Source organism: Tachypleus tridentatus, chromosome 7 (genome assembly GCF_004210375.1).
Source record: "Tachypleus tridentatus isolate NWPU-2018 chromosome 7, ASM421037v1, whole genome shotgun sequence".
Taxonomy (NCBI): domain Eukaryota; kingdom Metazoa; phylum Arthropoda; class Merostomata; order Xiphosura; family Limulidae; genus Tachypleus; species Tachypleus tridentatus.
This window is the reverse complement of record NC_134831.1, coordinates 92,234,649-92,258,718: the sequence shown is the minus strand read 5'-3', so window position 1 is coordinate 92,258,718 and position 24,070 is coordinate 92,234,649. Positions and strand designations below refer to the sequence as shown.

Here is a 24,070-nt window from a genome sequence, read left to right as displayed (position 1 = left end):
ATATAGCAGAAGAAACGCCATATATGTCACACTTTATATAGCAGAAGAAACGTCATATATGTCACACTTTATATAGCAGAAGAAACGTCATATAGGTCACACATTATATAGCAGAAGAAACGTCATATAGGTCACACATTATATAGCAGAAGAAACGCCTTATATGTCACACTTTATATAGCAGAAGAAACGTCATATATTTTATGTAGGAAAACAAACGTCTTATATCTTACACTATATATAAGACTTTGAAATGTAGTTAATTTTTTAAAATTTATTTCCTGTGAGACATTAATTAAAATATACGATGTTATCCATTAATTAAAATATACGATGTTATCCATTAATTAAAATATACGCTGTTATCCATTAATAATAATGTTAAACACTTGCAAATATAAATTAAGTTTATTCTAATAGAATTTGTTCGAGTTAACTACAGATCTACACCATGAACCATCAGTGTTTTTCAACAACGATACCGATGGCTTGTATCTACTGTTTTATGTCCACAGACAGTATTTTTCTATATTAATCCGCTCTCACAGAGAGATTACAAATATAAATATCATATTCTTAGAACAGAATTTGTTAATAACACAACATAAAAATAACATATGATAGTAATTATAATATTCATGTTATAATATGCAGACAGAATAACAGTGATGAAACATTTGTTAAATAACAATAACAAGACAGTAAACACTTGTATAACATATTACTGTAACTTATCACACAGTACGTATCACCGTAGACCCTCAGTTACCAAATAACAACACAGTAAACACTCATATAACATATTATTGTAACTTATCACGCAGTACGTATCACTTTAGACCCTCAGTTACCAAATAACAACACAGTAAACACTCATATAACATATTATTGTAACTTATCACGCAGTACGTATCACCGTAGACCCTCAGTTACCAAATTAATGGTGTATATAAAATACATAATACATGATGTATGTTCTACTGCAACATGTTTATGATACAACCTATAACCCAAACATCGTAGAAGTGTTCGAAGGAAAACACACATTGAACAATACAGATAAGAAGCTACTAGCAAAACCTCTCCCCATCTGAACCCAATAATATAAACTGAGTGATGGAAAACCACTGCCACCACCTCGCTATCCAATGCTGCATTACACATAAATAAAACGTCCACGACCATAACTTGTCCATACCTTGTTAACTAATTGAAAATGGCCATTAAAAAAAATTATGTCGGAAAAAAATTAAAGAATAACGTTATCTAATATATTTCAACGATTTTCTCAATTATCCAAGTATCTGAAAGTATGTAAGGTTTAACTTTAACTAGAAAAAGGTAAAATAACGTAACTGAATTAAAAGAAATTTAAATGTAAAACTTTGTTTGAATACAAAAGTGTAGAAGATTTATTTTAGGAAATAAACATTTATTTTTACGTTAGATGTAATTAATGTTATTAAACCAGGTGACTTTGTTAAGTAGTTGAATTTCTGTGCTAGCAATTCCTGGTTGAAAGGCGACTGGTTGACATCATCCACAGCCAGCACTTTGTTTTCTCTTTACTAAGAAGCGATGAGTTTGACAGTCATATTATAACTCTCTTTTCTCACTATTTAGAAAACGAAAATACTTGGTGACGGAATACGATTCCGTGACCCAAAGGTTGTGAGCCGAATGGTCAGATGAGTCAAAGGTCATGTGTGTTTAATGCTATTGTGTTATTATATTAGTAATTATTGATACAAATAATTAAATATATTTAATTTAAAAAACTAATTACTAGATTATTTCTTTTAATTTTTAAACGCAAATAGGAAAGAGAATTGTATCTTTCTAAGGAATAAAAATATGTTACTATGCAACCTTATAATCTCTGTATCACCTACCTGACCAGCCAAGGAGAACAAAAGCATTAAAAAAATTCTGAGGGGAAGCTTGGCCTTGTAAGCTTTGTGAGACCAGAGTCTGTGGGCACCAGCTGTTGTTCCAAGACAAGACAAGAAAACAGACACAACAGCTGAAAATGTAAATTGAAATTAACTGAATCAAATAATTTTGTTTTATTACTTAGTTATATAAATAAATGACATATATTCAATATCTTGTTATTTAACCTTCGTATGTGGTTATTAGTAAAATTAAAGTAGTTAGTAACACTAAATATATTAGCTGATTAAGATGTCAGACTTTAAGTAAACATTATATCTGCTGAAGACGGATGGTATCAAACTTTTAATTAAAATAAAATGTTTTGATCTTCTTAGGCCATATTCAGGTTAATAAAGAAATCTTTCTTCTGTTAATATAAACTGTGGTACCGATCTTTCTTCTGTTAATATAAACTGTGGTTCTCATCTTTCTTCTGTTAATATAACCTGTGGCACCGATCTTTCTTCTGTTAATATAAACTGTGGTACCGATCTTTCTTCTATTAATATAAACTGTGGTACCGATCTTTCTTATGTTAATATAAACTGTGGTTCTGATCTTTCTTCTGTTAATATAAACTGTGGTACCGATCTTTCTTCTGTTAATATAAACTGTGGTACCGATCTTTCTTCTGTTAATATAAACTGTGGTACCGATCTTTCTTCTATTAATATAAACTGTGGTACCGATCTTTCTTATGTTAATATAAACTGTGGTTCTGATCTTTCTTCTGTTAATATAAACTGTGGTACCGATCTTTCTTTTGTTAATATAAACTGTGGTACCGATCTTTCTTCTGTTAATATAAACTGTGGTACCGATCTTTCTTCTGTTAATATAAACTGTGGTACCGATCTTTCTTCTGTTAATATAAACTGTGGTACCGATCTTTCTTCTGTTAATATAAATTGTGGTTCTCATCTTTCTTCTGTTAATATAAACTGTGGTTCTGATCTTTCTTCTGTTAATATAAACTGTGGTACCGATCTTTCTTCTATTAATATAAACTGTGGTACCGATCTTTCTTATGTTAATATAAACTGTGGTACCGATCTTTCTTCTGTTAATATAAACTGTGGTACCGATCTTTCTTCTGTTAATATAAACTGTGGTACCGATCTTTCTTCTATTAATATAAACTGTGGTACCGATCTTTCTTCTGTTAATATAAACTGTGGTACCGATCTTTCTTCTGTTAATATAAACTGTGGTACTGATCTTTCTTCTGTTAATATAAACTGTGGTACCAATCTTTCTTTTGTTAATATAAACTGTGGTACCGATCTTTCTTCTGTGAGCCTTTCAGTTGCGAAAGATTTTAAGAATGTTATGTCTTCTTTCAGTCATATTCAGAAGTATTGTAATGAGGTATTATGTTAAAAGTATTGTAATGTGGCATTGTGTCAGAAGAATTTTAATGAGGTATTATGTTAAAAGTATTGTAATGTGGCATTGTGTCAGAAGAATTGTAATGTGGGATTATGTTATAAGTATTGTAATGTGGTATTATGTCAAAAGTATTGTAATGTGGTAATATGTCAATGTATTGTAATGTGGCATTATGTCAGCAGTATTGTAATGTGGTATTAAGTTTGAAGTATTGTAATGTGATACTACGTCGAACGTATTGTAATTTGGCGTTAAGTTAAAAGTATTGTAATATGGTATTATGTCAGAAGTATTGTAATGTGGTATTATGTCAAAAGTATAGTAAAGGGGTATTATGTCAGAAGTATTGTAACTTGGTATTAAGTTAGAAGTATTGTAGTGTGGCATTATTTCATAGGATTGTAATGTGGTATTAAGTTTGAAGTATTGTAATGCGGTAGAAGTATTGTAATGTGGTATTATGTCAGACGTATTGTAATGAGGTATTAAGTTAGAAGTATTGTAATATGGTAGAAGTATTGTAATGTGGTGTTTCGTCAGAGGTATTGTAATGAGGTATTAAGTTAGAAGTATTGTAATATGGTAGAAGTATTGTAATGTGGTGTTTCGTCAGAGGTATTGTAATGTTATAAAATTATCGTAATGTATATAAACATGCACGAAACTTTGAAATTTCGTAAACGTGATTAATGTCGGTAAGTATATGGCTAAAAACCTAAAACAAGAAGTGTAATGTCAGTCAGTATGTGTAATGTTTAAAACACTACTGTTACACTGCAACAAAATCTTATTACTTGGAAATGTTCAGAACTATGCTTACATTCTACCATGAAATGTTACTGTAATTTAATATAAGACGAGTAATGTATCCATTCATAAAGTACACAGAATGTATGAACTACACAATGTAAATGTTTAACAGAATAAATCTGCAGGTTGCTTTGAAACATTTCCGTTACAAACGAACAAGTCAACTATAATGAAACGCAGTTTTAACAGCAGTGTGTACAACCGTTTAAAATTCACTATTTTTTGCTGTTAGGTTATTTTTACCCTGGTGGTGATGTGAACATTTATCTTGACACGTGACGAAGGAAGTTCATGCTTGGGTAACTTTAACAGAAAATCAAGTCAGGTCTTTCAAGTGTGTAGAATAAATATTGAAATAAGAAAACTTTGGAGAATCTCCAATAAAGTTAAAAAAACGTTAATATTTGTTTGTGTATTATTTTGGACAGAACAAAGTATACGTGTAAAAGATTAAAGTAATTCAGTTTTGTTTCGTTTTCAGACATACTTGGTGGTAGTTAGGTGCATCAGAAGTGTGATTATTATTATATCTTTGGTATATAATATTTTCTATATCAAAGCAGAACCAGTTGAACCCAATCTAAAATGCACCAAGAAACAGTTTGTTCAACAAACCACGAACGATGATAAGAAACCAGGTTCATGTTGGCTCCAACACGAATATTACACTTCTCGAGAAAAATGAACGAAATATACCTATAGAATAACGGAATACCATTAGAATGAGAAAAAATATTTTATGAAATGTGAAACTGGAACATGGAATCACGAAGCATTCTATTTTAATCCATAAAAAACGATTCTGAGAGTTAAATCGTTAGAAAATCATGAAGGATTTTATCCTTGTTAGATAGTTACTAACAAAACAAATCGTTTAAAACTGATTAACTGGCAGGTTTGAACTTTATTCAAAGTCACTAAACAAGTTTCTGTATAAGTATTATATACTTATCTACTTATGTAATAATTATTGACTTTTTGCCAACTTATGAAACAATTATTCACGTTTTACCTATTTATGTAGTAATTATTGATGTTTTACCTCTTTATGTGGTAATTATTGATGTTTTACACTACTTATGTAATAATTATTGAAGTTTTACAATACTTATGTAATAATTATTGAAGTTTTACAATACTTATGTAATAATTATTGAAGTTTTACACTACTTATGTAATAATTATTGAAGTTTTACACTACTTATGTAATAATTATTGAAGTTTGACACTATTTATGTAATAATTATATTATATTCTTAACCAGCAGGATTTTCCGAGGCAGGCTACTCACGTTTATTTTAAGAAAGTCTGTACTGACACGTTATAAACAGATTTAATAACAGAAATCAGCGATATTTTAAACATAAATTTCGGTATAAATCACATGTCTCTACTTACCAAGTACCCAGCCTTGCCACGTTGGCTGAGTTATACCCAGGTATATTCCAAGAAATGTTGTTGCGTGTAGAAAGATGAAAATTGTCACGTTCGTCCATACTAGAGGTAATTCTTTATCTGGGACCTGTTCTGTTGACGACGTAACCTTGTTTGGCATTTCTTCTCCTGCTTTGGGAGTCATTTTCTGAAATTAGAGACAAGAAACAAACTCAGAAGAGAAAGGGTGTTTTTAGTTGTTTTTCTTTCGTCCATTGAATACGGCGCTAAGGTACTCGTAGACCATCTGCAATAGTCGTCTAGAATTTAGAAATGATTGATCAGAGGGAAGGAAGTTAGCCGACACCCAAACTAATGAACTAGAGGGAAGGCAGATATTCAACATTCAAGGTTATCTCTAGGGCTACTTTAAAAAAATAATGGAATGGACCCTTCTATTATAACCCCATCAGTTGAAAAGACAAACATGTTCTTAAGGTGATTCGAACCTACCACCTTCAAATTGTGAATCGATTTCCGTATCCATCAGTAAAGCTGAGAAAGGCCTGAAGTTTATTAGTTACAGTATTATGTATAATAAATTTCAAGAAGAAGAGATGTTACGTCACGTTAAAAGAAACAACAACACAATTTGCGGTAGTGTCAATTTCAATCAATAGTTTTCTTTCTTGTAACTCCCTCAGTGATTTAATTGTACGTTCTATTGCTCGTCACGTTGAAAAATCCGTATTTTGATAGTCACGTTGAACATAACACAGATAACCCATTGTGCAGCTCTGTGCTTATAGATAACAACAAAAAGATCTTGACACGTGGTTGATGAACTTATAATCATTTTCAAGTTTTGGTTTCTACATAATTAAAATATCTTCAAATAAAATATCATAAAATAATCTAAATATTCTTCCTTCTTAATTATTAATTAATTGAAAAGCTATCTGAAAGTATCACTTCGGTCCTTGGAGTTACCAACATCTCTTTCGTACAGCTGTGTGCAATGCCTTATGTCAGAGGGTGATACTAAATCAGAAAGGGGATATTTAGGTTTATGGCAGAATATAATAATATAATATAATATAATATAATGATATTATACAATATAATAATATAATACAATATAATGATATTATACAATATAATAATATAATACAATATAATGATATTATACAATATAATAATATAATACAATATAATGATATTATACAATATAATAATATAATACAATATAATATAATATCCGTAATTAACATAAGATTTGCTCTCACAAATAATATACAGTAAATTACTTTTTCATATCGTAAATCATACTTCACTGTCACTAGATGGCGGTGTCTAAGATTGTATGTTTGGTTGTTTTGAATTTCGCGCAAAGTTACTCGAGGGCTATCTGCGCTAGCCGTCCCTAATTTAGCAGTGTAAGACTAGAGGGAAGGCAGCTAGTCATCACCACTCACCGCCAGATCTTGGGCTACTCTTTTACCAACGAAAAGGGGGATTGACCGTTACATTATAACGCCTTCACGGCTGAAAACGAGAACATGTTTGGTGTGATGGGGATTCGAACCCTCGACCCTCGAATTACGAGTCAAACACCTTAACACGATTGGCCATGTCGGGTCACGTGTCTAAGATTCTCAATATTTAATTCTTTTGACTTGTTTGTTTTTGTTGGAGAATACCGACCCAGAAAGTCGCAAGTTTCACACAGATCTACGCATATTCTTACGTGACGGACTGCACGAGGAGCAGTCTAACCAACAAAATTCACCGCCAACTCTTATACTCCTGTTGTAAGGTCAAATAACAAGACAGGAATGTCACTTGATGAAGTTGTCCTAATTTTGTTGCAGTGAACTGGAAATTATGCTTTATGTGATTCACAGTCAGCGCACACTAGCCTTAAGGTCATATTAGACCCAAACCGAAAGGAATTCAATGGAAATATGTCAATCTGACGTTTAGACCTATTATTTCCCCAAAAGTTCGTCAGGGGGAGTCACATGTCTTATATGACAACTATATAGTATAGAAAATAAAATAACCTCACATAATGGACGCTTAACGTTGCAATTTGTACTGTTGTGACGTCACTGAAATGCGCGCATAGCATGAATCGCGAGAAGAATTATACGCTCTGTACACAAACATCACGTATGAAATTTTGATAAAAATATTTGTTACTCTTTATTTTGGTTTTGCCTGCTTTTGAAACAAAATATTTTTTTGAAATAAAAAGCTACTTATTTCTATCTGCATATTTATCATCAATATTAAACCTAATATTAATTTACGTGACTACAAACCGTGAACAGGAAACAAAACATTTACACATATAGTGAACTGTTGTTTCTAGGCCTTATCTTTCATGTGAAACAGTTCGATACCAGAATCAATCAACATTCTTTGAACTATACTTTATAATTAAATTTATACTAATATGAGTAGATTATGAATCAGTGTCGGCCACGAATGTTGTTTCAGTAATTACGAAAAGACTGGTTATACTTGAAGTATTTAAACCTAAGGGAGTTCAAAACTCTGAAAATAATTAATTACGTTAATAAATACGTGTTTAAGATTGCAAACAAACAATAACCTCTTTCATTAAACGCCATCATAAACTATACTAAAAATAATTGACAGAAGAACCCTAAACTACGCTATGTTTTATAGAAGAACAAACCTACGTTCCTTTTTCTCTATAGACTATGAATAAAATAACCCTAAACTACGTTATGTTTCATAGACCGAACAACCTTAAGTTTTTTACTCTCTATAGAGTACACATAAAACTAAACTAAACTACGTTATGTTTCATAGACCGAACAACCTTAAGTTTTTCACTCTCTATAGACTACACATAAAACTAAACTACGTTATGTTTCATAGACCGAACAACCTTAAGTTTTTTATTCTTTATAGAGTACACATAAAACTAAACTAAACTATAGTATGTTCTGTAGACAGAATAACTGCAAACAACGCTAGGCGCTACAAACTAAACACACGAAAGGCGGTTGTATAAACACGCAACGTTTTCGCTGGATGTTCTTGAAGTTGTAATAATATATATTGGTAAGTATGCTTTTATCTGTTTAGGAAAGTAATAGGAAGAGAGGTTTCCATTAGTATCTAGGTAGATAGAAATAACTTTTGTGAATTTCTTCCATTAGATACTAGTAACTTTAAACAATAAAAAGTACCCATCCAAGACACATGTTACAGAGAAATGTCACATTTTAGTCTTAGCTGAAAAGGGTCTGTCCCGGACTTTTATAAAAAATATCAAATGGCCTCTTAAATATTCTGTGTACTAATGACGACAGCTTCTATCATAAGCAGCTTTGTTGTCTCTAAAGAAGTTGTGTGATTAGAACTGGACGGCCTCATGTGTAATAAAGTTCTTTCTGTGACCTATTTCCGTGTAGAGATAAGATAAATCCAGGAAACGTTAGAACTAAGATTTAAATAATTATTGTTTCACTGAAATTAACATTTTTTACCATGTTTCTTACGTAAATGGCATACAAAACACACGAGTAACATTAGAATATTTTACCTGTTACCAAATGTAACCAGTGACACAATTTAATATCAAGCTATAATTCTACCTTCTTTTTTGTATAAGGTTCACAACTGACTCAGGGTAGGCCTAAAATATAATAAAGCTATTATTCTACCTTCTTTTTTGTATAAGGCTCACAACTGACTCAGGGTAAGCCTAAAATATAATAAAGCTATTATTGTACCTTCTTTTTTGTATAAGGCTCAAACTGACTCAGAGTAAGCCTAAAATATAATAAAGCTATTATTCTACCTTCTTTTTTGTATAAGGCTCACAACTGACTCAGGGTAAGCCTAAAATATAATAAAGCTATTATTCTATCTTTTTTGTATAAGGCTCAGAAATGACTCAGAGTACACCTAAAATTTAATAAAGTTCCTTGATGGGTAGAGTAAAAATTACTCATTGTGTAATCTTATGTCTACAACAACAACAAAACTCTTTAATGTAGGATATATATACAACTATTTGTGGAATGGCTAACCAGTTTACGTTTGCTTGCTTCAAGATAAGGACATAACTACACAATGGACTATCTGTGCAGTTCTCACCAAGGGTATCGAAACCTGGTTTCTAGCGTTATAAGCCCGTAGGCGTATCGCTATGTCATTTGGGGCAACCAGTTTATAAATCCTTCGTTTAAAGCCACAGTCTTTAGGCGTGGAAAAATTATGAACCATTGGACAACCTATTACAATAATCCAAAGTGCCATAGGTCAACTTTTTTACAACGATTGAAAGTACCACAAGACAACCTGTTTCAATGATCGATGGTTCTACAGGGCAACTTATTGCAACGATGCAATGCGTGATATGACAATGTTTTACGATAATCCAAAGTGCTACAAGACAACTTTATACAACGATCCAAAGTGCCATTGTATAACCTTTTACAACAAACTAATATACCACTAAACAACCTTTTACAACGATCCAAAGTGCCATTGTATAACCTTTTACAACAAACTAATATACCACTAAACAACCTTTTACAACGATCTTTAATGTAACAGAATAACATTTTACAACGATTCAATATACCACACGACAACCTTATACAACGATACAAAGTGTCACCTGTCAACAGTCGGTGACCCATTTCATTCACAAATACTAAACAGGATTTCTGTAACAGTTGAGAGATCCAGGCCAATTGCAAAGGAGTCCTTACATTACATTCCACTGTCTTGAAGGACTTCTAGTCCATCAGATTACCTCTTCTCAGTTTCACGATAAGTTCAGTTTTTCAAATCTTTCACAATAAATTTCAGTGTTTTAACAATTACCTAACTCAGTTTTCTTTACTTTCAGTAAAACACAACAACGACAAAAGAGAGATGCATTGAAGAAACTACTGCTAACAGATAAAACCAAAACTAACAAACTCCACTTCTGATGGCTATTACAAAGTAGTTTTTTATACTTTTAACAATGATTAGAGTATAGTAGTTATAGCAACTTTGATTAAAGTTTTACTTGAGTTTGGTTGCTGCTGTTCTCGGTATGTCCATATCTGTGTGTGTCATGTTTCTTAAAACTACAATGTGTTAGTGTTACGACCTTAATGGTTGTCCAGTGTACATTTACTTGGGAACTATTATAACAAAAATCATTTCGTGATGCTTAATTAAATAGTATCATTAAGTTGCTACCATGAAAGAAGGATACGAGAAATATTAAAGATGTATTGATGTTGCAAATTAGTATCAATAAAGGATACGTACCTAGATTCACGTATTTCTCTACTATTTATATCATCTACAGATTTATTAATGAAGGATACGTACCTAGATTCACGTATTTCTCTACTATTTATATTACCTACAGATTTATTAATGAAGGACACGTACCTAGATTCACGTATTTCTCTTCTATTTATATCACCTACAGATTTATTAATGATGGATACGTACCTAGATTCACGTATTTCTCTTCTATTTATATCACCTACAGGTTTATTAATAAAGGATACGTACCTAGATTTACGTATTTCTCTTCTATTTATATTACCTACAGATTTATTAATGTTGGATACGTACCTAGATTCACGTATTTCTCTTCTATTTATATCACCTACAGATTTATTAACAAAGGATACGTACCTAGATTTACGTATTTCTCTTCTATTTATATTACCTACAGATTTATTAATGAAGGACACGTTCCTAGATTCACGTATTTCTCTTCTATTTATATTACCTACAGATTTATTAATAAAGGATACGTACCTAGATTTACGTATTTCTCTTCTATTTATATTACCTACAGATTTATTAATGAAGGACACGTACCTAGATTCACGTATTTCTCTTCTATTTATATTACCTACAGATTTATTAATGAAGGACACGTACCTAGATTCACGTATTTCTCTTCTATTTATATTACCTACAGATTTATTAATGAAAGACACGTACCTAGATTCACGTATTTCTCTTCTATTTATATCATCTACAGATTTATTAATGAAGGACACGTACCTAGATTCACGTATTTCTCTTCTATTTATATTACCTACAGATTTATTAATGATGGATACGTACCTAGATTTACGTATTTCTCTTCTATTTATATTACCTACAGATTTATTAATGAAGGACACGTACCTAGATTCACGTATTTCTCTTCTATTTATATTACCTACAGATTTATTAATGAAAGACACGTACCTAGATTCACGTATTTCTCTTCTATTTATATCATCTACAGATTTATTAATGAAGGACACGTACCTAGATTCACGTATTTCTCTTCTATTTATATTACCTACAGATTTATTAATGATGGATACGTACCTAGATTCACGTATTTTTCTTCTATTTATATTACCTACAGATTTATTAATGAAGGACACGTACCTAGATTCACGTATTTCTCTTCTATTTATATTACCTACAGATTTATTAATGAAGGATACGTACCTAGATTCACGTATTTTTCTTCTATTTATATTACCTACAGATTTATTAATGAAAGACACGTACCTAGATTCACGTATTTCTCTTCTATTTATATCATCTACAGATTTATTAATGAAGGACACGTACCTAGATTCACGTATTTTTCTTCTATTTGTATCACCTACAGATTTATTAATGAAGGATACGTACCTAGATTCACGTATTTTTCTTCTATTTATATTACCTACAGATTTATTAATGAAGGATAGTACCTAGATTCACGTATTTCTCTACTATTTATATCACCTACAGATTTATTAATGAAGGATAGTACCTAGATTCACGTATTTCTCTACTATTTATATTACCTACAGATTTAATAATGATGGATACGTACCTAGATTCACGTATTTTTCTTCTATTTATATCACCTACAGATTTATTAATGAAGGATACGTACCTAGATTCACGTATTTCTCTTCTATTTATATTACCTACAGATTTATTAATGAAGGATAGTACCTAGATTCACGTATTTCTCTACTATTTATATCACCTACAGATTTATTAATGAAGGATACGTACCTAGATTCACGTATTTCTCTACTATTTATATTACCTACAGATTTAATAATGATGGATACGTACCTAGATTCACCTATTTTTCTTCTATTTATATTACCTACAAATTTATTTTGTTTATAAAGATATCTCCAACTACAAGTAGTTTATTTCCACGTTTAACTAATTATCTAAAATTAAGGAAACATGATTGTAAAATACCTCTAGTATTCATTATCTAAACAATTATATAAGAATTTTAACAAGTTTAATTGTTCATATTTAATTTGTTGTTTTACAAGAAACGTGGTTCGAAGTTGCAGATCAGATCGAATAACAATGCTTTGAATTTCGACAATTATTTAAGAATGACTATATTCACAGATAAACGTTTACGAAAGCTCAGATATTATTCGACGTACCTCAGTAAAGCTGGGATTTTTGTTCCAGTTTCTCACTGTTCTTGTTTACAGTTTGCTGGGTTTCCACTTTCTTGTTCTGCCGCGTTTCACAAGATCACAAACAGGAAAGTGAACAGCGTTTTTGATGCAATATCAACTTTTTAACTATAGAGGGCACTTTCAGTTCTTACCAGTAAGGATAAAATGTGCGAATAAAACTAGTCAAACAAGGAAAATCAGAATTCACTTCAAAAGTCCCAATGGAATTTTGAAGGACACAACCAGGAGAATATTTCTGTTTCTCGGACGTCCAAAAACTCCTTTATTCAACTTTGAAATAAATAAACTTTGCGTTTTTCATGAAGTTTCTACACAGTGTATTTACTTTTAAATAATATATTATGTTTAGTTGTCTTCCAAATAATTCTTAACATTGTTTATTTTCACTACTGAAGTAGCTTTAAAAAAAATTGAAAAACAATATGTTTCTTCTTGATACTGATTACTATTAAACAGTTATCGATTAATTTTAAAATTAGTTCGGAATCTCTAAGTCAAAAACCCTGATTTGTTCTATTTTTGTGAAGTAGTTTAGTGTGCTTAACTTCAGTTAAACCCATTTGCTACGAGACGTTAGGTAAAGATATTTGGCGGTAAACTCAAGGTTACCCAAATGTTGAGGTTAAACGTATCAAAGTAAAACTTTTGGACTCAACAAACCAGGTTCTTAACTAAAATGATGTGAGAGGTACAAACTAACACAAAGTTGTAGACGTGTAGACTTTGTGTTGAAGTAGCTACTTGTCTTATTGATTCCTGAACTCTGAGAAAAAAAATTCTATGGAAACTTCTGCGAAAGGATCTTCTGGTAGAGTTGCTATGGGCGTTGCATACATATTGCGTTGTTAATACAACTGCTCACCATTAAAACCCATGATGTTTGGTCTAGAGGTCTTACTGCACAAGTTTTTCCAATCTCATGCCATTGATTGACCGAATGTGAAGGCTGGAAACAAAATGGATTGGTGCACTATCTAGCTGGTACCGCATTCTAGATTGATGTTACCATATTCTAGTGTAAGGAGCTAAAAGGTAAGTCATCAACAAATTCAATCAATTCATCTTCGAAAGCCAGCAATCTCTCGTCGTAGAATAGCGATCATTGTAGATGTCACATCATACATTATTACACCATTGAATTTTATGTTAGTGTTGCGGCAACCAATGTAAATTGTCAGATGTCCAGTAGTCCATCACACCATACCATGAGATCTGTGGTATGATAAAAACTGTGTTTTTCATCCAGTAATATTACGATCCAACTACAAAAGACAATCATGACTTGTAGTTTTGCTCTCCAAGACCTTCATGACAATGGACAATGTAAGGATGAATCTTGGGTTGATATAGACAATTTCTGGTCTGTGAGGAATATTTCATACCTCTGTAGGAAAATCCTTTACATGAGAATAGCTACGGTGGGTCAAGTGGGTTTGAAAACTTGGATTAAATTTAAAAAGCAGAAAATAAATTGACAGGTGTTTAATTCCATAGATATCTATAGTTTTATAACGTATCTTGTATTAAGAGAAGAAGTTGTTGATTTAGAAAATTATGCAAATTTATGAAACATTCTCAGAGAAAACAACATTGTGATTTGCTGCTTTTGTACAGATATAAGGTACCTCAAATTGACAGTGGCAAAACTGACACTTCATTAGTATTTATTCGACTTTTATATTATGTCAGGTAATAAATGGTCCGGCCTAATTAGTAAGTTATACACTTTTAACATTCCACGCCTACTTCACAACAAGCAGAAACAATTGCCCTATCCTGAATGTATAAAAAATATTTTATTCCACTGATAAACTGCAACTGTTTCTGATGACTCTGGTTCTATGAAATAATGTTGGCAATTACGGATCATCTTTTGTGGTACATGTGTTTAAAATATTCTTGTAAATCGTAAAAATAACGTTTTGTTTAATAATTATTTATTATTGAAAATTGTATTTAAGAATGCGTAATCTAAATGCTTTGATAAATTTCTTTTATGTTCACAACATGAGTAACAGGAATCGACGTCTTAATGTTTCATTGTACAAAGAACAGCTTTCAGACCAACTTTAGATGAATAGATAAAAATTCTCCATTCTTGAGGACGACGTTCACTACCGACTTCTTTCATTTTTCCATCAAAATTTCTATACAAATATAAAATATTTTCTATGCAAGACTTTTATGGCTACTTTCGTCGATTGAAATTTGTTTCTGGGGCTATTAAAATTCATTGATGTAACAAAGAACCAACAAGTTCTCCATACAGCTTTGTTATAGAAAGGTCATGAATCAAATCATTTAGTTATTCCTGTGTAACAGGTCAGACGTCATGAATCAAATCATTTACATCTTCCTGTGTAACAGGTCAGACATCATGAATCAAATCATTTAGTTCTTCCTGTCTGACAGGACAGACATCATGAATCAAATCATTTAATTCTTCCTGTGTGACAGGTCAGACGTCATGAATCAAATCATTTAGTTCTTCCTGAGTGACAAGTCAGACGTCATGAATCAAATCATTTAGTTCTTGCTGTATAAAAAGTCAGACATCATGAATCAAATCATTTAGATCTTCCTGTGTAACAAGTCAGACGTCATGAATCAAATAATTTAGTTCTTCCTGTGTGACAGGTGAGACGTCATGAATCAAATCATTTAGTTCTTCCTGAGAGGCAGGTCAGACGTCATGAATCAAATCTATTAGTTCTTCCTGTGTGATAGGTCAGACGTCATGAATCAAATCATTTAGTTCATCCTGCGTGACAGGTCAGAAGTCATGAATCAAATCATTTAGTTCTTGATGTGTAACAGGTCAGACGTCATGAATCAAATCATTTAGTTCTCCCTGAGTGACAAGTCAGACGTCATGAATCAAATCATTTACATCTTCCTGTGTAACAGGTCAGACGTCATGAATCAAATCATTTAGTTCTTCCTGTCTGACAGGACACACATTATGAATCAAATCATTTAGTTCTTCCTGTATAACAGGCCAGACGTCATGAATCAAATCATTTAGTTCTTCCTGTGTGACAGGTCAGACGTCATGAATCAAATCATTTAGTTTTTCCTGAGTGACAAGTCAGACGTCATGAATCAAATCATTTAGTTCTTGCTGTATAAAAAGTCAGTCGTCATGAATCAAATCATTTAGTTCTTCCTGTGTGACAGGTCAGACGTCATGAATCAAATCATTTAGTTCTTCCTGTGTGACAGGTCAGACGTCATGAATCAAATCATTTAGTTCTTCCCGTGTGACAGGTGAGACGTCATGAATCAAATCATTTAGTTCTTGCTGTATAAAAAGTCAGTCGTCATGAATCAAATCATTTAGATCTTCCTGTGTGACAGAACAAATGTCATGAATCAAATCATTTAGTTCTTCCTGTGGGACAGGTCAGACTTCATGAATCAAATCATTTAGTTCATCCTGTGTAAAAGGGCAGACGTCATGAATAAAATCATTTAGTTCTTCCTGTGTGACAGGTCAGATGTCATAAATCAAATCATTTAGTTCATCCTGTGTGACAGGTGAGACGTCATGAATCAAATCACTTAGTTCTTCCTGTTTAACAGGTCAGACATCATGAATAAAATTATTTAGTTCTTCCTGTGTGACAGGTCAGACATTATGAATCAAATCATTTAGCTCTTGCTGTGTGACAGGTCAGACATCATGAATCAAATCATTTAGTTCTTCCTGTGTAACAGGTCAGACGTCATGAATCAAATCATTTAGTTCTTCCTGTGTGACAGGTGAGACGTCATGAATAAAATTATTTAGTTCTTCCTGTGTGACAGGTCAGACGTCATGAATCAAATCATTTAGTTCTTCCTGTGTGACAGGTCAGACATCATGAATCAAATCATTTAGTTCATCCTGTGCGACAGTTCAGACGTCATGAATCAAATCATTTAGTTCTTCCTGTGTGACAGGTCAGACGTCATGAATCAAATCATTTAGTTCTTCCTGTGTGACAGGTCAGACGTCATGAATCAAATCATTTAGTTCTTCCCGTGTGACAGGTGAGACGTCATGAATAAAATCATTTAGTTCTTGCTGTGTAACAGGTCAGACGTCATGAATCAAATCATTTAGTTCTTCCTCTGTGGCAGGTCAGACGTCATGAATCAAATCATTTAGTTTTTTTTGTGTGACAGGTCAGACGTCATGAATCAAATAATTTAGTTCTTCCTGTGTGACAGGTCAGACGTCATGAATCAAGTAATTTAGTTCTTCCTGTGTGATAGGTCAGACGTCATGAATCAAATCATTTAGTTCTTCCTGTGTGACAGGTCAGACGTCATGAATCAAATAATTTAGTTTTTCCTGTGTGATAGATCAGACGTCATGAATCAAATCATTCAGTTCTTCCTGTGTGACAGGTCAGACAAGACAGTTTGCGTTCAGGTGCCACAGGAATAGAATTATCAGATGAAAATGATTGATTGTTTTCTTTTCAAGATAATTTTCCTGTTTCACAGTTTTCTCTTGTATGTAGGACTGGAAGAACATCCCTATGAGGTACTGGTTTCATTACACATGTAATATCTGTATACTGAATGTATTGTTACGTTCTTCCAATATGAAATGTCAGTCATACATAACTAATGTATGATGATATTTAAGCTTGTATTAGAACTGTAGGTGACACACTTGCTCTCTTCTTTTCAGCCACCGTGTCAAGTCAGATGTACAAACTATACAACACGTATGAAACCCAAAGTTTTCTTGGTCCCCAATTTTAGTCCCGTATTAGTGGTAATAAACTACTTTTATCTTGTGTGTAATGTTTTTCTTCTTAAAACTGTAATAATATATTTTCATATAAGTAGCAGAATCTGCATAAGCGATTTTTGAACTGTACTTGAACTGGAAGCAGCAAAATTTGAAACCATTTTCTAAAAATTATAAAACAATTTACGTTTACAGAACTTGGGTTTAAAATGGTAAAAGGCACAACATTTTGCAGATTATATTGCGGTATCATACAAGAAAAAAGATTGGGCTTTGTTTTGCCTGTGCACGAAAAAGGCGAAGTGGCCAACTGGGTTGGTGAGAGGCAATTGAGACAAAGAGGAGACTGACTTCGCCCCTTTCATGCTCGGTCGAAGGAATTTTCGAATGTTTTAGTTAACTAAGTAAGTGATCCTCAGGCGTACCAGATGAGTGTTAAACAGAATAAATGATGGTGGAATTACTAGAAATATATTGAGAACAAACAACATATATTAACAATAATTTGAAATTTTACACCAATACAGTACAGCCAGTATTTGAAATTATGAAAACGTATGGCTTTCACCCATTAAACTACCAAAGTAAACTTCATTTCATAACATATATTTATTATTTTTATGTTGATAGCACGGTTTTGTTTTGTTCTCACATAGCGCAGATAAAATATTAAGATTTTACACTAGCTCAAAATCTGGAGGAGATGAACAAATATTAATTACATTTTTAAAACCAACACCATCGAATTACGCGAAGCGCTCAAAGTTTTTCCAGTAGAAAATGTTTTGTTGTCCAGTGTCATCAAGCTAAGTGAAAACCACATATGATATGATGTCTATCAGAACCATTAAAACTTGTAACATTTGCGAAAAATTTCTAACACTAATTTCTGGCGGAAAATACTCATATACTCAAATCATAAATACATGTTCAGATCAGCAAATTATAATTCTAAGGATGGGTACATCACCTTTTTAATATTACGAATACAATATAATATGCATCAAAATGGGGTATCAGGACCATCTAAAATGAGACCAACAACAAATGTTACGTCAGTAATGATAAAAAAAAGTTTAATACAGTGGAACCCCTCTAAGCGGCCATCCCTCAGATTCGGTCACCCTTTGAAAGTGATCATTCAATCACAGTCCCTTTTATTGTTTAAATAATCCCTAATTATACACAGTGAAACCCCTCTAATCAGGCCAGTTTGTCTCAGTCCCGAAGGTGACTGCTTTAAAGGGGTTCCACGGTAGTTGAGAATACACGAACACGGGATTTATAAGTGAATTAGCTCCATTTTCCTAATACGGCCGTACCCATCATGTCCAGGTGCGATATAATTTCTAGAAATGAGGCCAACGGGGCATTGGCTGATCGAAATAAAAACTTGCATTCAATAATTCGCATACCTCAAACATCTAGAAAATAAAACAAAGAGTCATGTAATTCCAAAAGGTTATGTTTCCGATACATTGATAATAGAATTACCCATCATAGGACTGTTAAATTGACAATAGGAAACCATCGTCTTCACACACTGGGCATAATATTGAAAGGTCACAAGAAAAGATGAGGATACTTAAATATTCTAAACATCCAAACTAGACACATCGTGATGTCATGAGTGAAAAGACATTTCATGCCAGGTGGGTTTATACGTAATTCTGCTAAATATGATAAATTTCCGTAAAATTACATCAGGTAACATCAGAGAAACTCAAGATGTATTTCTCAAACATGGTGTTCAAAGACATTGGCCGTGATTTGCAGGTGACTTGTTGTTTCACTTAGTTAAAACAGTATTAATAGAACGTACTTAATACAATGAGTTACTAACAGTTCATACCTTTCTGTAATAACATGTATAGTTACTAACAGTTCATACTTTCATGTAATAACATGTATAGTTACTAACACTTCATACTTTCATGTAATAACATGTATAGTTACTAACAGTTCATACTTTCATGTAATAACATGTATAGTTACTAACAGTTCATACTTTTCTGTAATAACATGTATAGTTACTAACAGCTCATACTTTCATGTAATAACATGTATAGTTACTAACAGTTCATACTTTCATGTAATAACATGTATAGTTACTAACAGTTCATACTTTTCTGTAATAACATGTATAGTTACTAACAGTTCATACTTTCATGTAATAACATGTATAGTTACTAACAGTTCATACTTTCATGTAATAACATGTATAGTTACTAACAGTTCATACCTTTCTGTAATAACATGTATAGTTACTAACAGTTCATACTTTCATGTAATAACATGTATAGTTACTAACAGCTCATACTTTCATGTAATAACATGTATAGTTACTAACAGTTCATACTTTCATGTAATAACATGTATAGTTACTAACAGTTCATACTTTCCTGTAATAACATGTAGAGTTACTAACAGTTCATACTTTCTCTGCTCACGGTGAATAGAGCATAAATAGCCAATTGTGAAAAAATACTGTATATCAACTTTATGTGATAATACTGTATATCAACTTTATGAAATAATACTGTATATCAACTTTATGTAATAATACTGTATATTAACTTTGTGTAATAATACTGTATATTAACTTTATGTAATAATACTGTATATCAACTTTATGTAATAATACTGCATATTAACTTTGTGTAATAATACTGTATATTAACTTTGTATAATAATACTGTACATTAACTTTGTGTAATAATACTGTATATTAACTTTGTGTAATAATACTGTATATTAACTTTGTGTAATAATACTGTATATCAACTTTATGTAATAATACTGTATATTAACTTTGTGTAATAATACTGTATATTAACTTTATGTAATAATACTGTATATTAACTTTGTGTAATAATACTGTATATCAACTTTGTGTAATAATACTGTATATTAACTTTGTGTAATAATACTGTATATTAACTTTAGGGAATAATACTGTATATTAACTTTGTGTAATAATACTGTATATTAACTTTGTGGAATAATACTGTATATTAACTTTGTGTAATAATACTGTATATTAACTTTGGGGAATAATACTGTATATTAACTTTGTGTAATAATACTGTATATTAACTTTGTGGTATAATACTGTATATTAACTTTGTGTAATAATACTGTATATTAACTTTGTGTAATAATACTGTATATTAACTTTGTGTAACAACACTATATACCAACTTTACGAATATACAAATTATTTTTAAAAATTGACATTTCTGAACCTGGGGAGAAATGTAGTTTATTTGTCTTGAACACATAACTTTGATGCTAAATTTGAGTTTAAATTATGTGTTAAAAAAGCTCCCATGTTATTAAATTTGCTTCCTTAACTTCAAGTTAATTGGGCAATCATACAACTAACAATTGGTGAAGTTTGAATAAAAAAGACGTAACCTCAGGAGTGAACAGCATTATCTGATAATTGACGACATGATCTAGTTTATTTTGAAATCAACTTTATCTGATTTATCAATATTTCATATACGCGTTATTTTACTCTTTTCCAAAGTTTTCGTCACGTTAAGAACGTGCTTCATCCAGTCGGAGTCACGTGTCAAACTACATTTAAGTGTGGGCATGAGCTCGTAGCTGTGATCACGTGAAAACGACCTAAATTTGAAACACGTGGTTAATGTTATTTTTTTTTACCACAACCAATTTGGTTTGTTAATAATTTTTTATTGTATGTTTCTTTTAAAGTACTTTCATTTTGAACTATGAAGTATTATGTGAATATTAATCATTAACTTACAGGAAAATATCACACTGAAACCATTATGTTCCTAAGTTAAGCAATCCATTTTTATTTGTCCTTGAGTTTTTTCGGCTAACAATTACAGATTCAATGAAAAGACAAGTTATTGTATACACGAAAAAAACGTCTCGCAACTTGTGTTGTTCAGACAGGTTTTAATAACGCCCTAAAGGACGTTCTTAGGATGACGTCATGTCATAAAAACATAAATTTCTGATCACCAACTTCTATTGGTTGAAATAAAGTTACACGGTCTAGTCGCACATATCAAATACAAACAATTTAGATACTAAGTATGGAAACAGAATTAAACGTTAGCATTTAAAATGTGGTTTCAAACCAAATTTATATTCAATAGACAACTTATAAATATAGTGTTAAAATAAACACTTTATTCACACTAAGTTTCCTTGAAACACAAAAATATATAAATCTGAGACAGAGCTACAAGGAAAGACGACTGTTATTTTGTTTTAACATATTTTACAAATGATTTATTACAGTACTTCAAACTCCACTAGAGGCACTGATTGCAATAATTGTTGAAACTGTACAGTCTACATTCAGTATTCATACAGCAGGTATCACTGTACAGCCTACATTCAGTATGTATACAGCAGGTATCACTGTACAGTCTACATTCAGTATGCATACAGCCAGCAGGTATCACTGTACAGCCTACATTCAGTATGTATATAGCAGGTATCGCTAACAGTCTACATTTAGTATGCATACAGCAGGTATCACTGTACAGCCTACATTCAGTATGCGTACAGCAGGTATCACTATACAGTCTACATTCAGTATGTATACAGCAGGTATCACTGTACAGTCTACATTCAGTATGCATACAGCAGGTATCACTGTGTAATCTACATTCAATACGTATAAAGCAGGTGTCACTGTACAGTCTACATTCAGTATGTATACAGCAGATATCACTGTACTGTTTACTTTCAATATGTATAGAGCAGTTATCGCTGTACAGTCTATAGTCCATATTCAATATGTATGCAGCATGTATCACTGTATAGTCTACTTTCAATATGTATACAGCATGTATCACTGTACAGTCTACTTTCAATAAGTATACAGCATGTATCACTGTACAGTCTACTTTCAATATGTATACAGCATGTATCACTGTATAGTCTACTATCCATATTTATACAGCATGTATCACCGTACAGTCTACTTTCAATAAGTATACAGCATGTATCACTGTACAGTCTACTTTCAATAAATTATACAGCATGTATCACTGTACAGTCTACTTTCAATAAGTATACAGCATGTATCACTGTACAGTCTACTTTCAATATGTATACAGCATGTATCACTGTATAGTCTACTATCCATATTTATACAGCATGTATCACCGTACAGTCTACTTTCAATAAGTATACAGCATGTATCACTGTACAGTCTACTTTCAATAAGTATACAGCATGTATCACTGTACAGTCTACTTTCAATAAGTATACAGCATGTATCACTGTACAGTCTATTTTCAATATGTATACAACATGTATCACTGTACAGTCTATTTTCAATATGTATACAGCATGTATCACAGTAGAGTCTACATTCACTGTATATAGGAACATGTTAATAAGGATCATAACTGAAACTTTTATACCAGAACGACAAAGCACCAACAATATAAATTAGTAAGGTTCGTCGTTATTTTTAGTAACAAAAACAAATCGTTTCGTATCAATAATCGCTCCTACCTTTTCTTGGTGCAAAGTCCACGTGTACAAATAAGTAAAATAACAGCAACTTTTTCCTTACAGTAAATTGTTAATAGTTTGGCAGAATTAGTTTTCTTGTCACCACATTATTCTAGTGTTGTAGACGCGCGTTGTACAACAACTGGTTGTACCTCGTGAGAAATGAACAAATTCATACACCTATCGTGGTTTAGAAGACGTGACCTATTTAAAAGCTGCTTTGTTAAAGAGAAAAATAAAGACCACAACTGTTGTAGGTCAACATATTTCTGGAAGGGAGTAACTCTTTTAACGGAACTTTTCAACTAAAATTAAAATATATTGAGTTCAAACCTGTTACGTTATAAGACATATCATAAGAAACGTTCATAATATAATAGCATTTGTCAGTGAATTATCTGTATATTTACTCAACTTACGCCATAATAGTATTGTTAAATTTATCATAAGATAATTAATTATATCACAAAATAAAAACACTTTCTCAATTTTACAGCTTTAGAGATTTACTAAAAATACAATATATTAAAAATTGTATTCATTCATTAACGCTAGAATTTTACTCAATAGACAGTATAACATCTTTACTTAGTAGACAGTATAACATCTTTACATAGTAGACAGTATAACATCTTTACTCAGTAGACAGTATAACATCTTTACATAGTAGACAGTATAACATCTTTACTTAGTAGACAGTATAACATCTTTACATAGTAGACAGTATAACATCTTTACTTAGTAGACAGTATAACATCTTTACTTAGTAGACATTATAACATCTTTACTTAATAAACAG

General features: G+C 31.8%; 1 protein-coding gene across 2 annotated transcripts in view; it reads right to left on the bottom strand.

Moving 5' to 3' along the window:
* LOC143256192 (stearoyl-CoA desaturase 5-like) overlaps positions 1–23,437 on the bottom strand; it is a 28,192-nt gene extending 4,755 nt beyond the window's left edge. Inside the window, exons 1-3 of one of the 2 annotated variants that reach the window (XM_076513061.1) lie at positions 23,272–23,437; positions 5,533–5,716; positions 1,893–2,023 (exon numbers count right to left, since the gene is read on the bottom strand). In XM_076513061.1, the coding sequence (XP_076369176.1) occupies positions 1,893–2,023; positions 5,533–5,713 (312 nt within the window). In that variant the 5' untranslated portion in view covers positions 5,714–5,716; positions 23,272–23,437. Of the gene's footprint in view, positions 1–1,892; positions 2,024–5,532; positions 5,717–12,977; positions 13,137–23,271 lie in introns of those variants that run through there. The other variant, XM_076513060.1, reaches the window with a different exon arrangement.
* Positions 23,438–24,070: the final 633 nt, after the last annotated feature.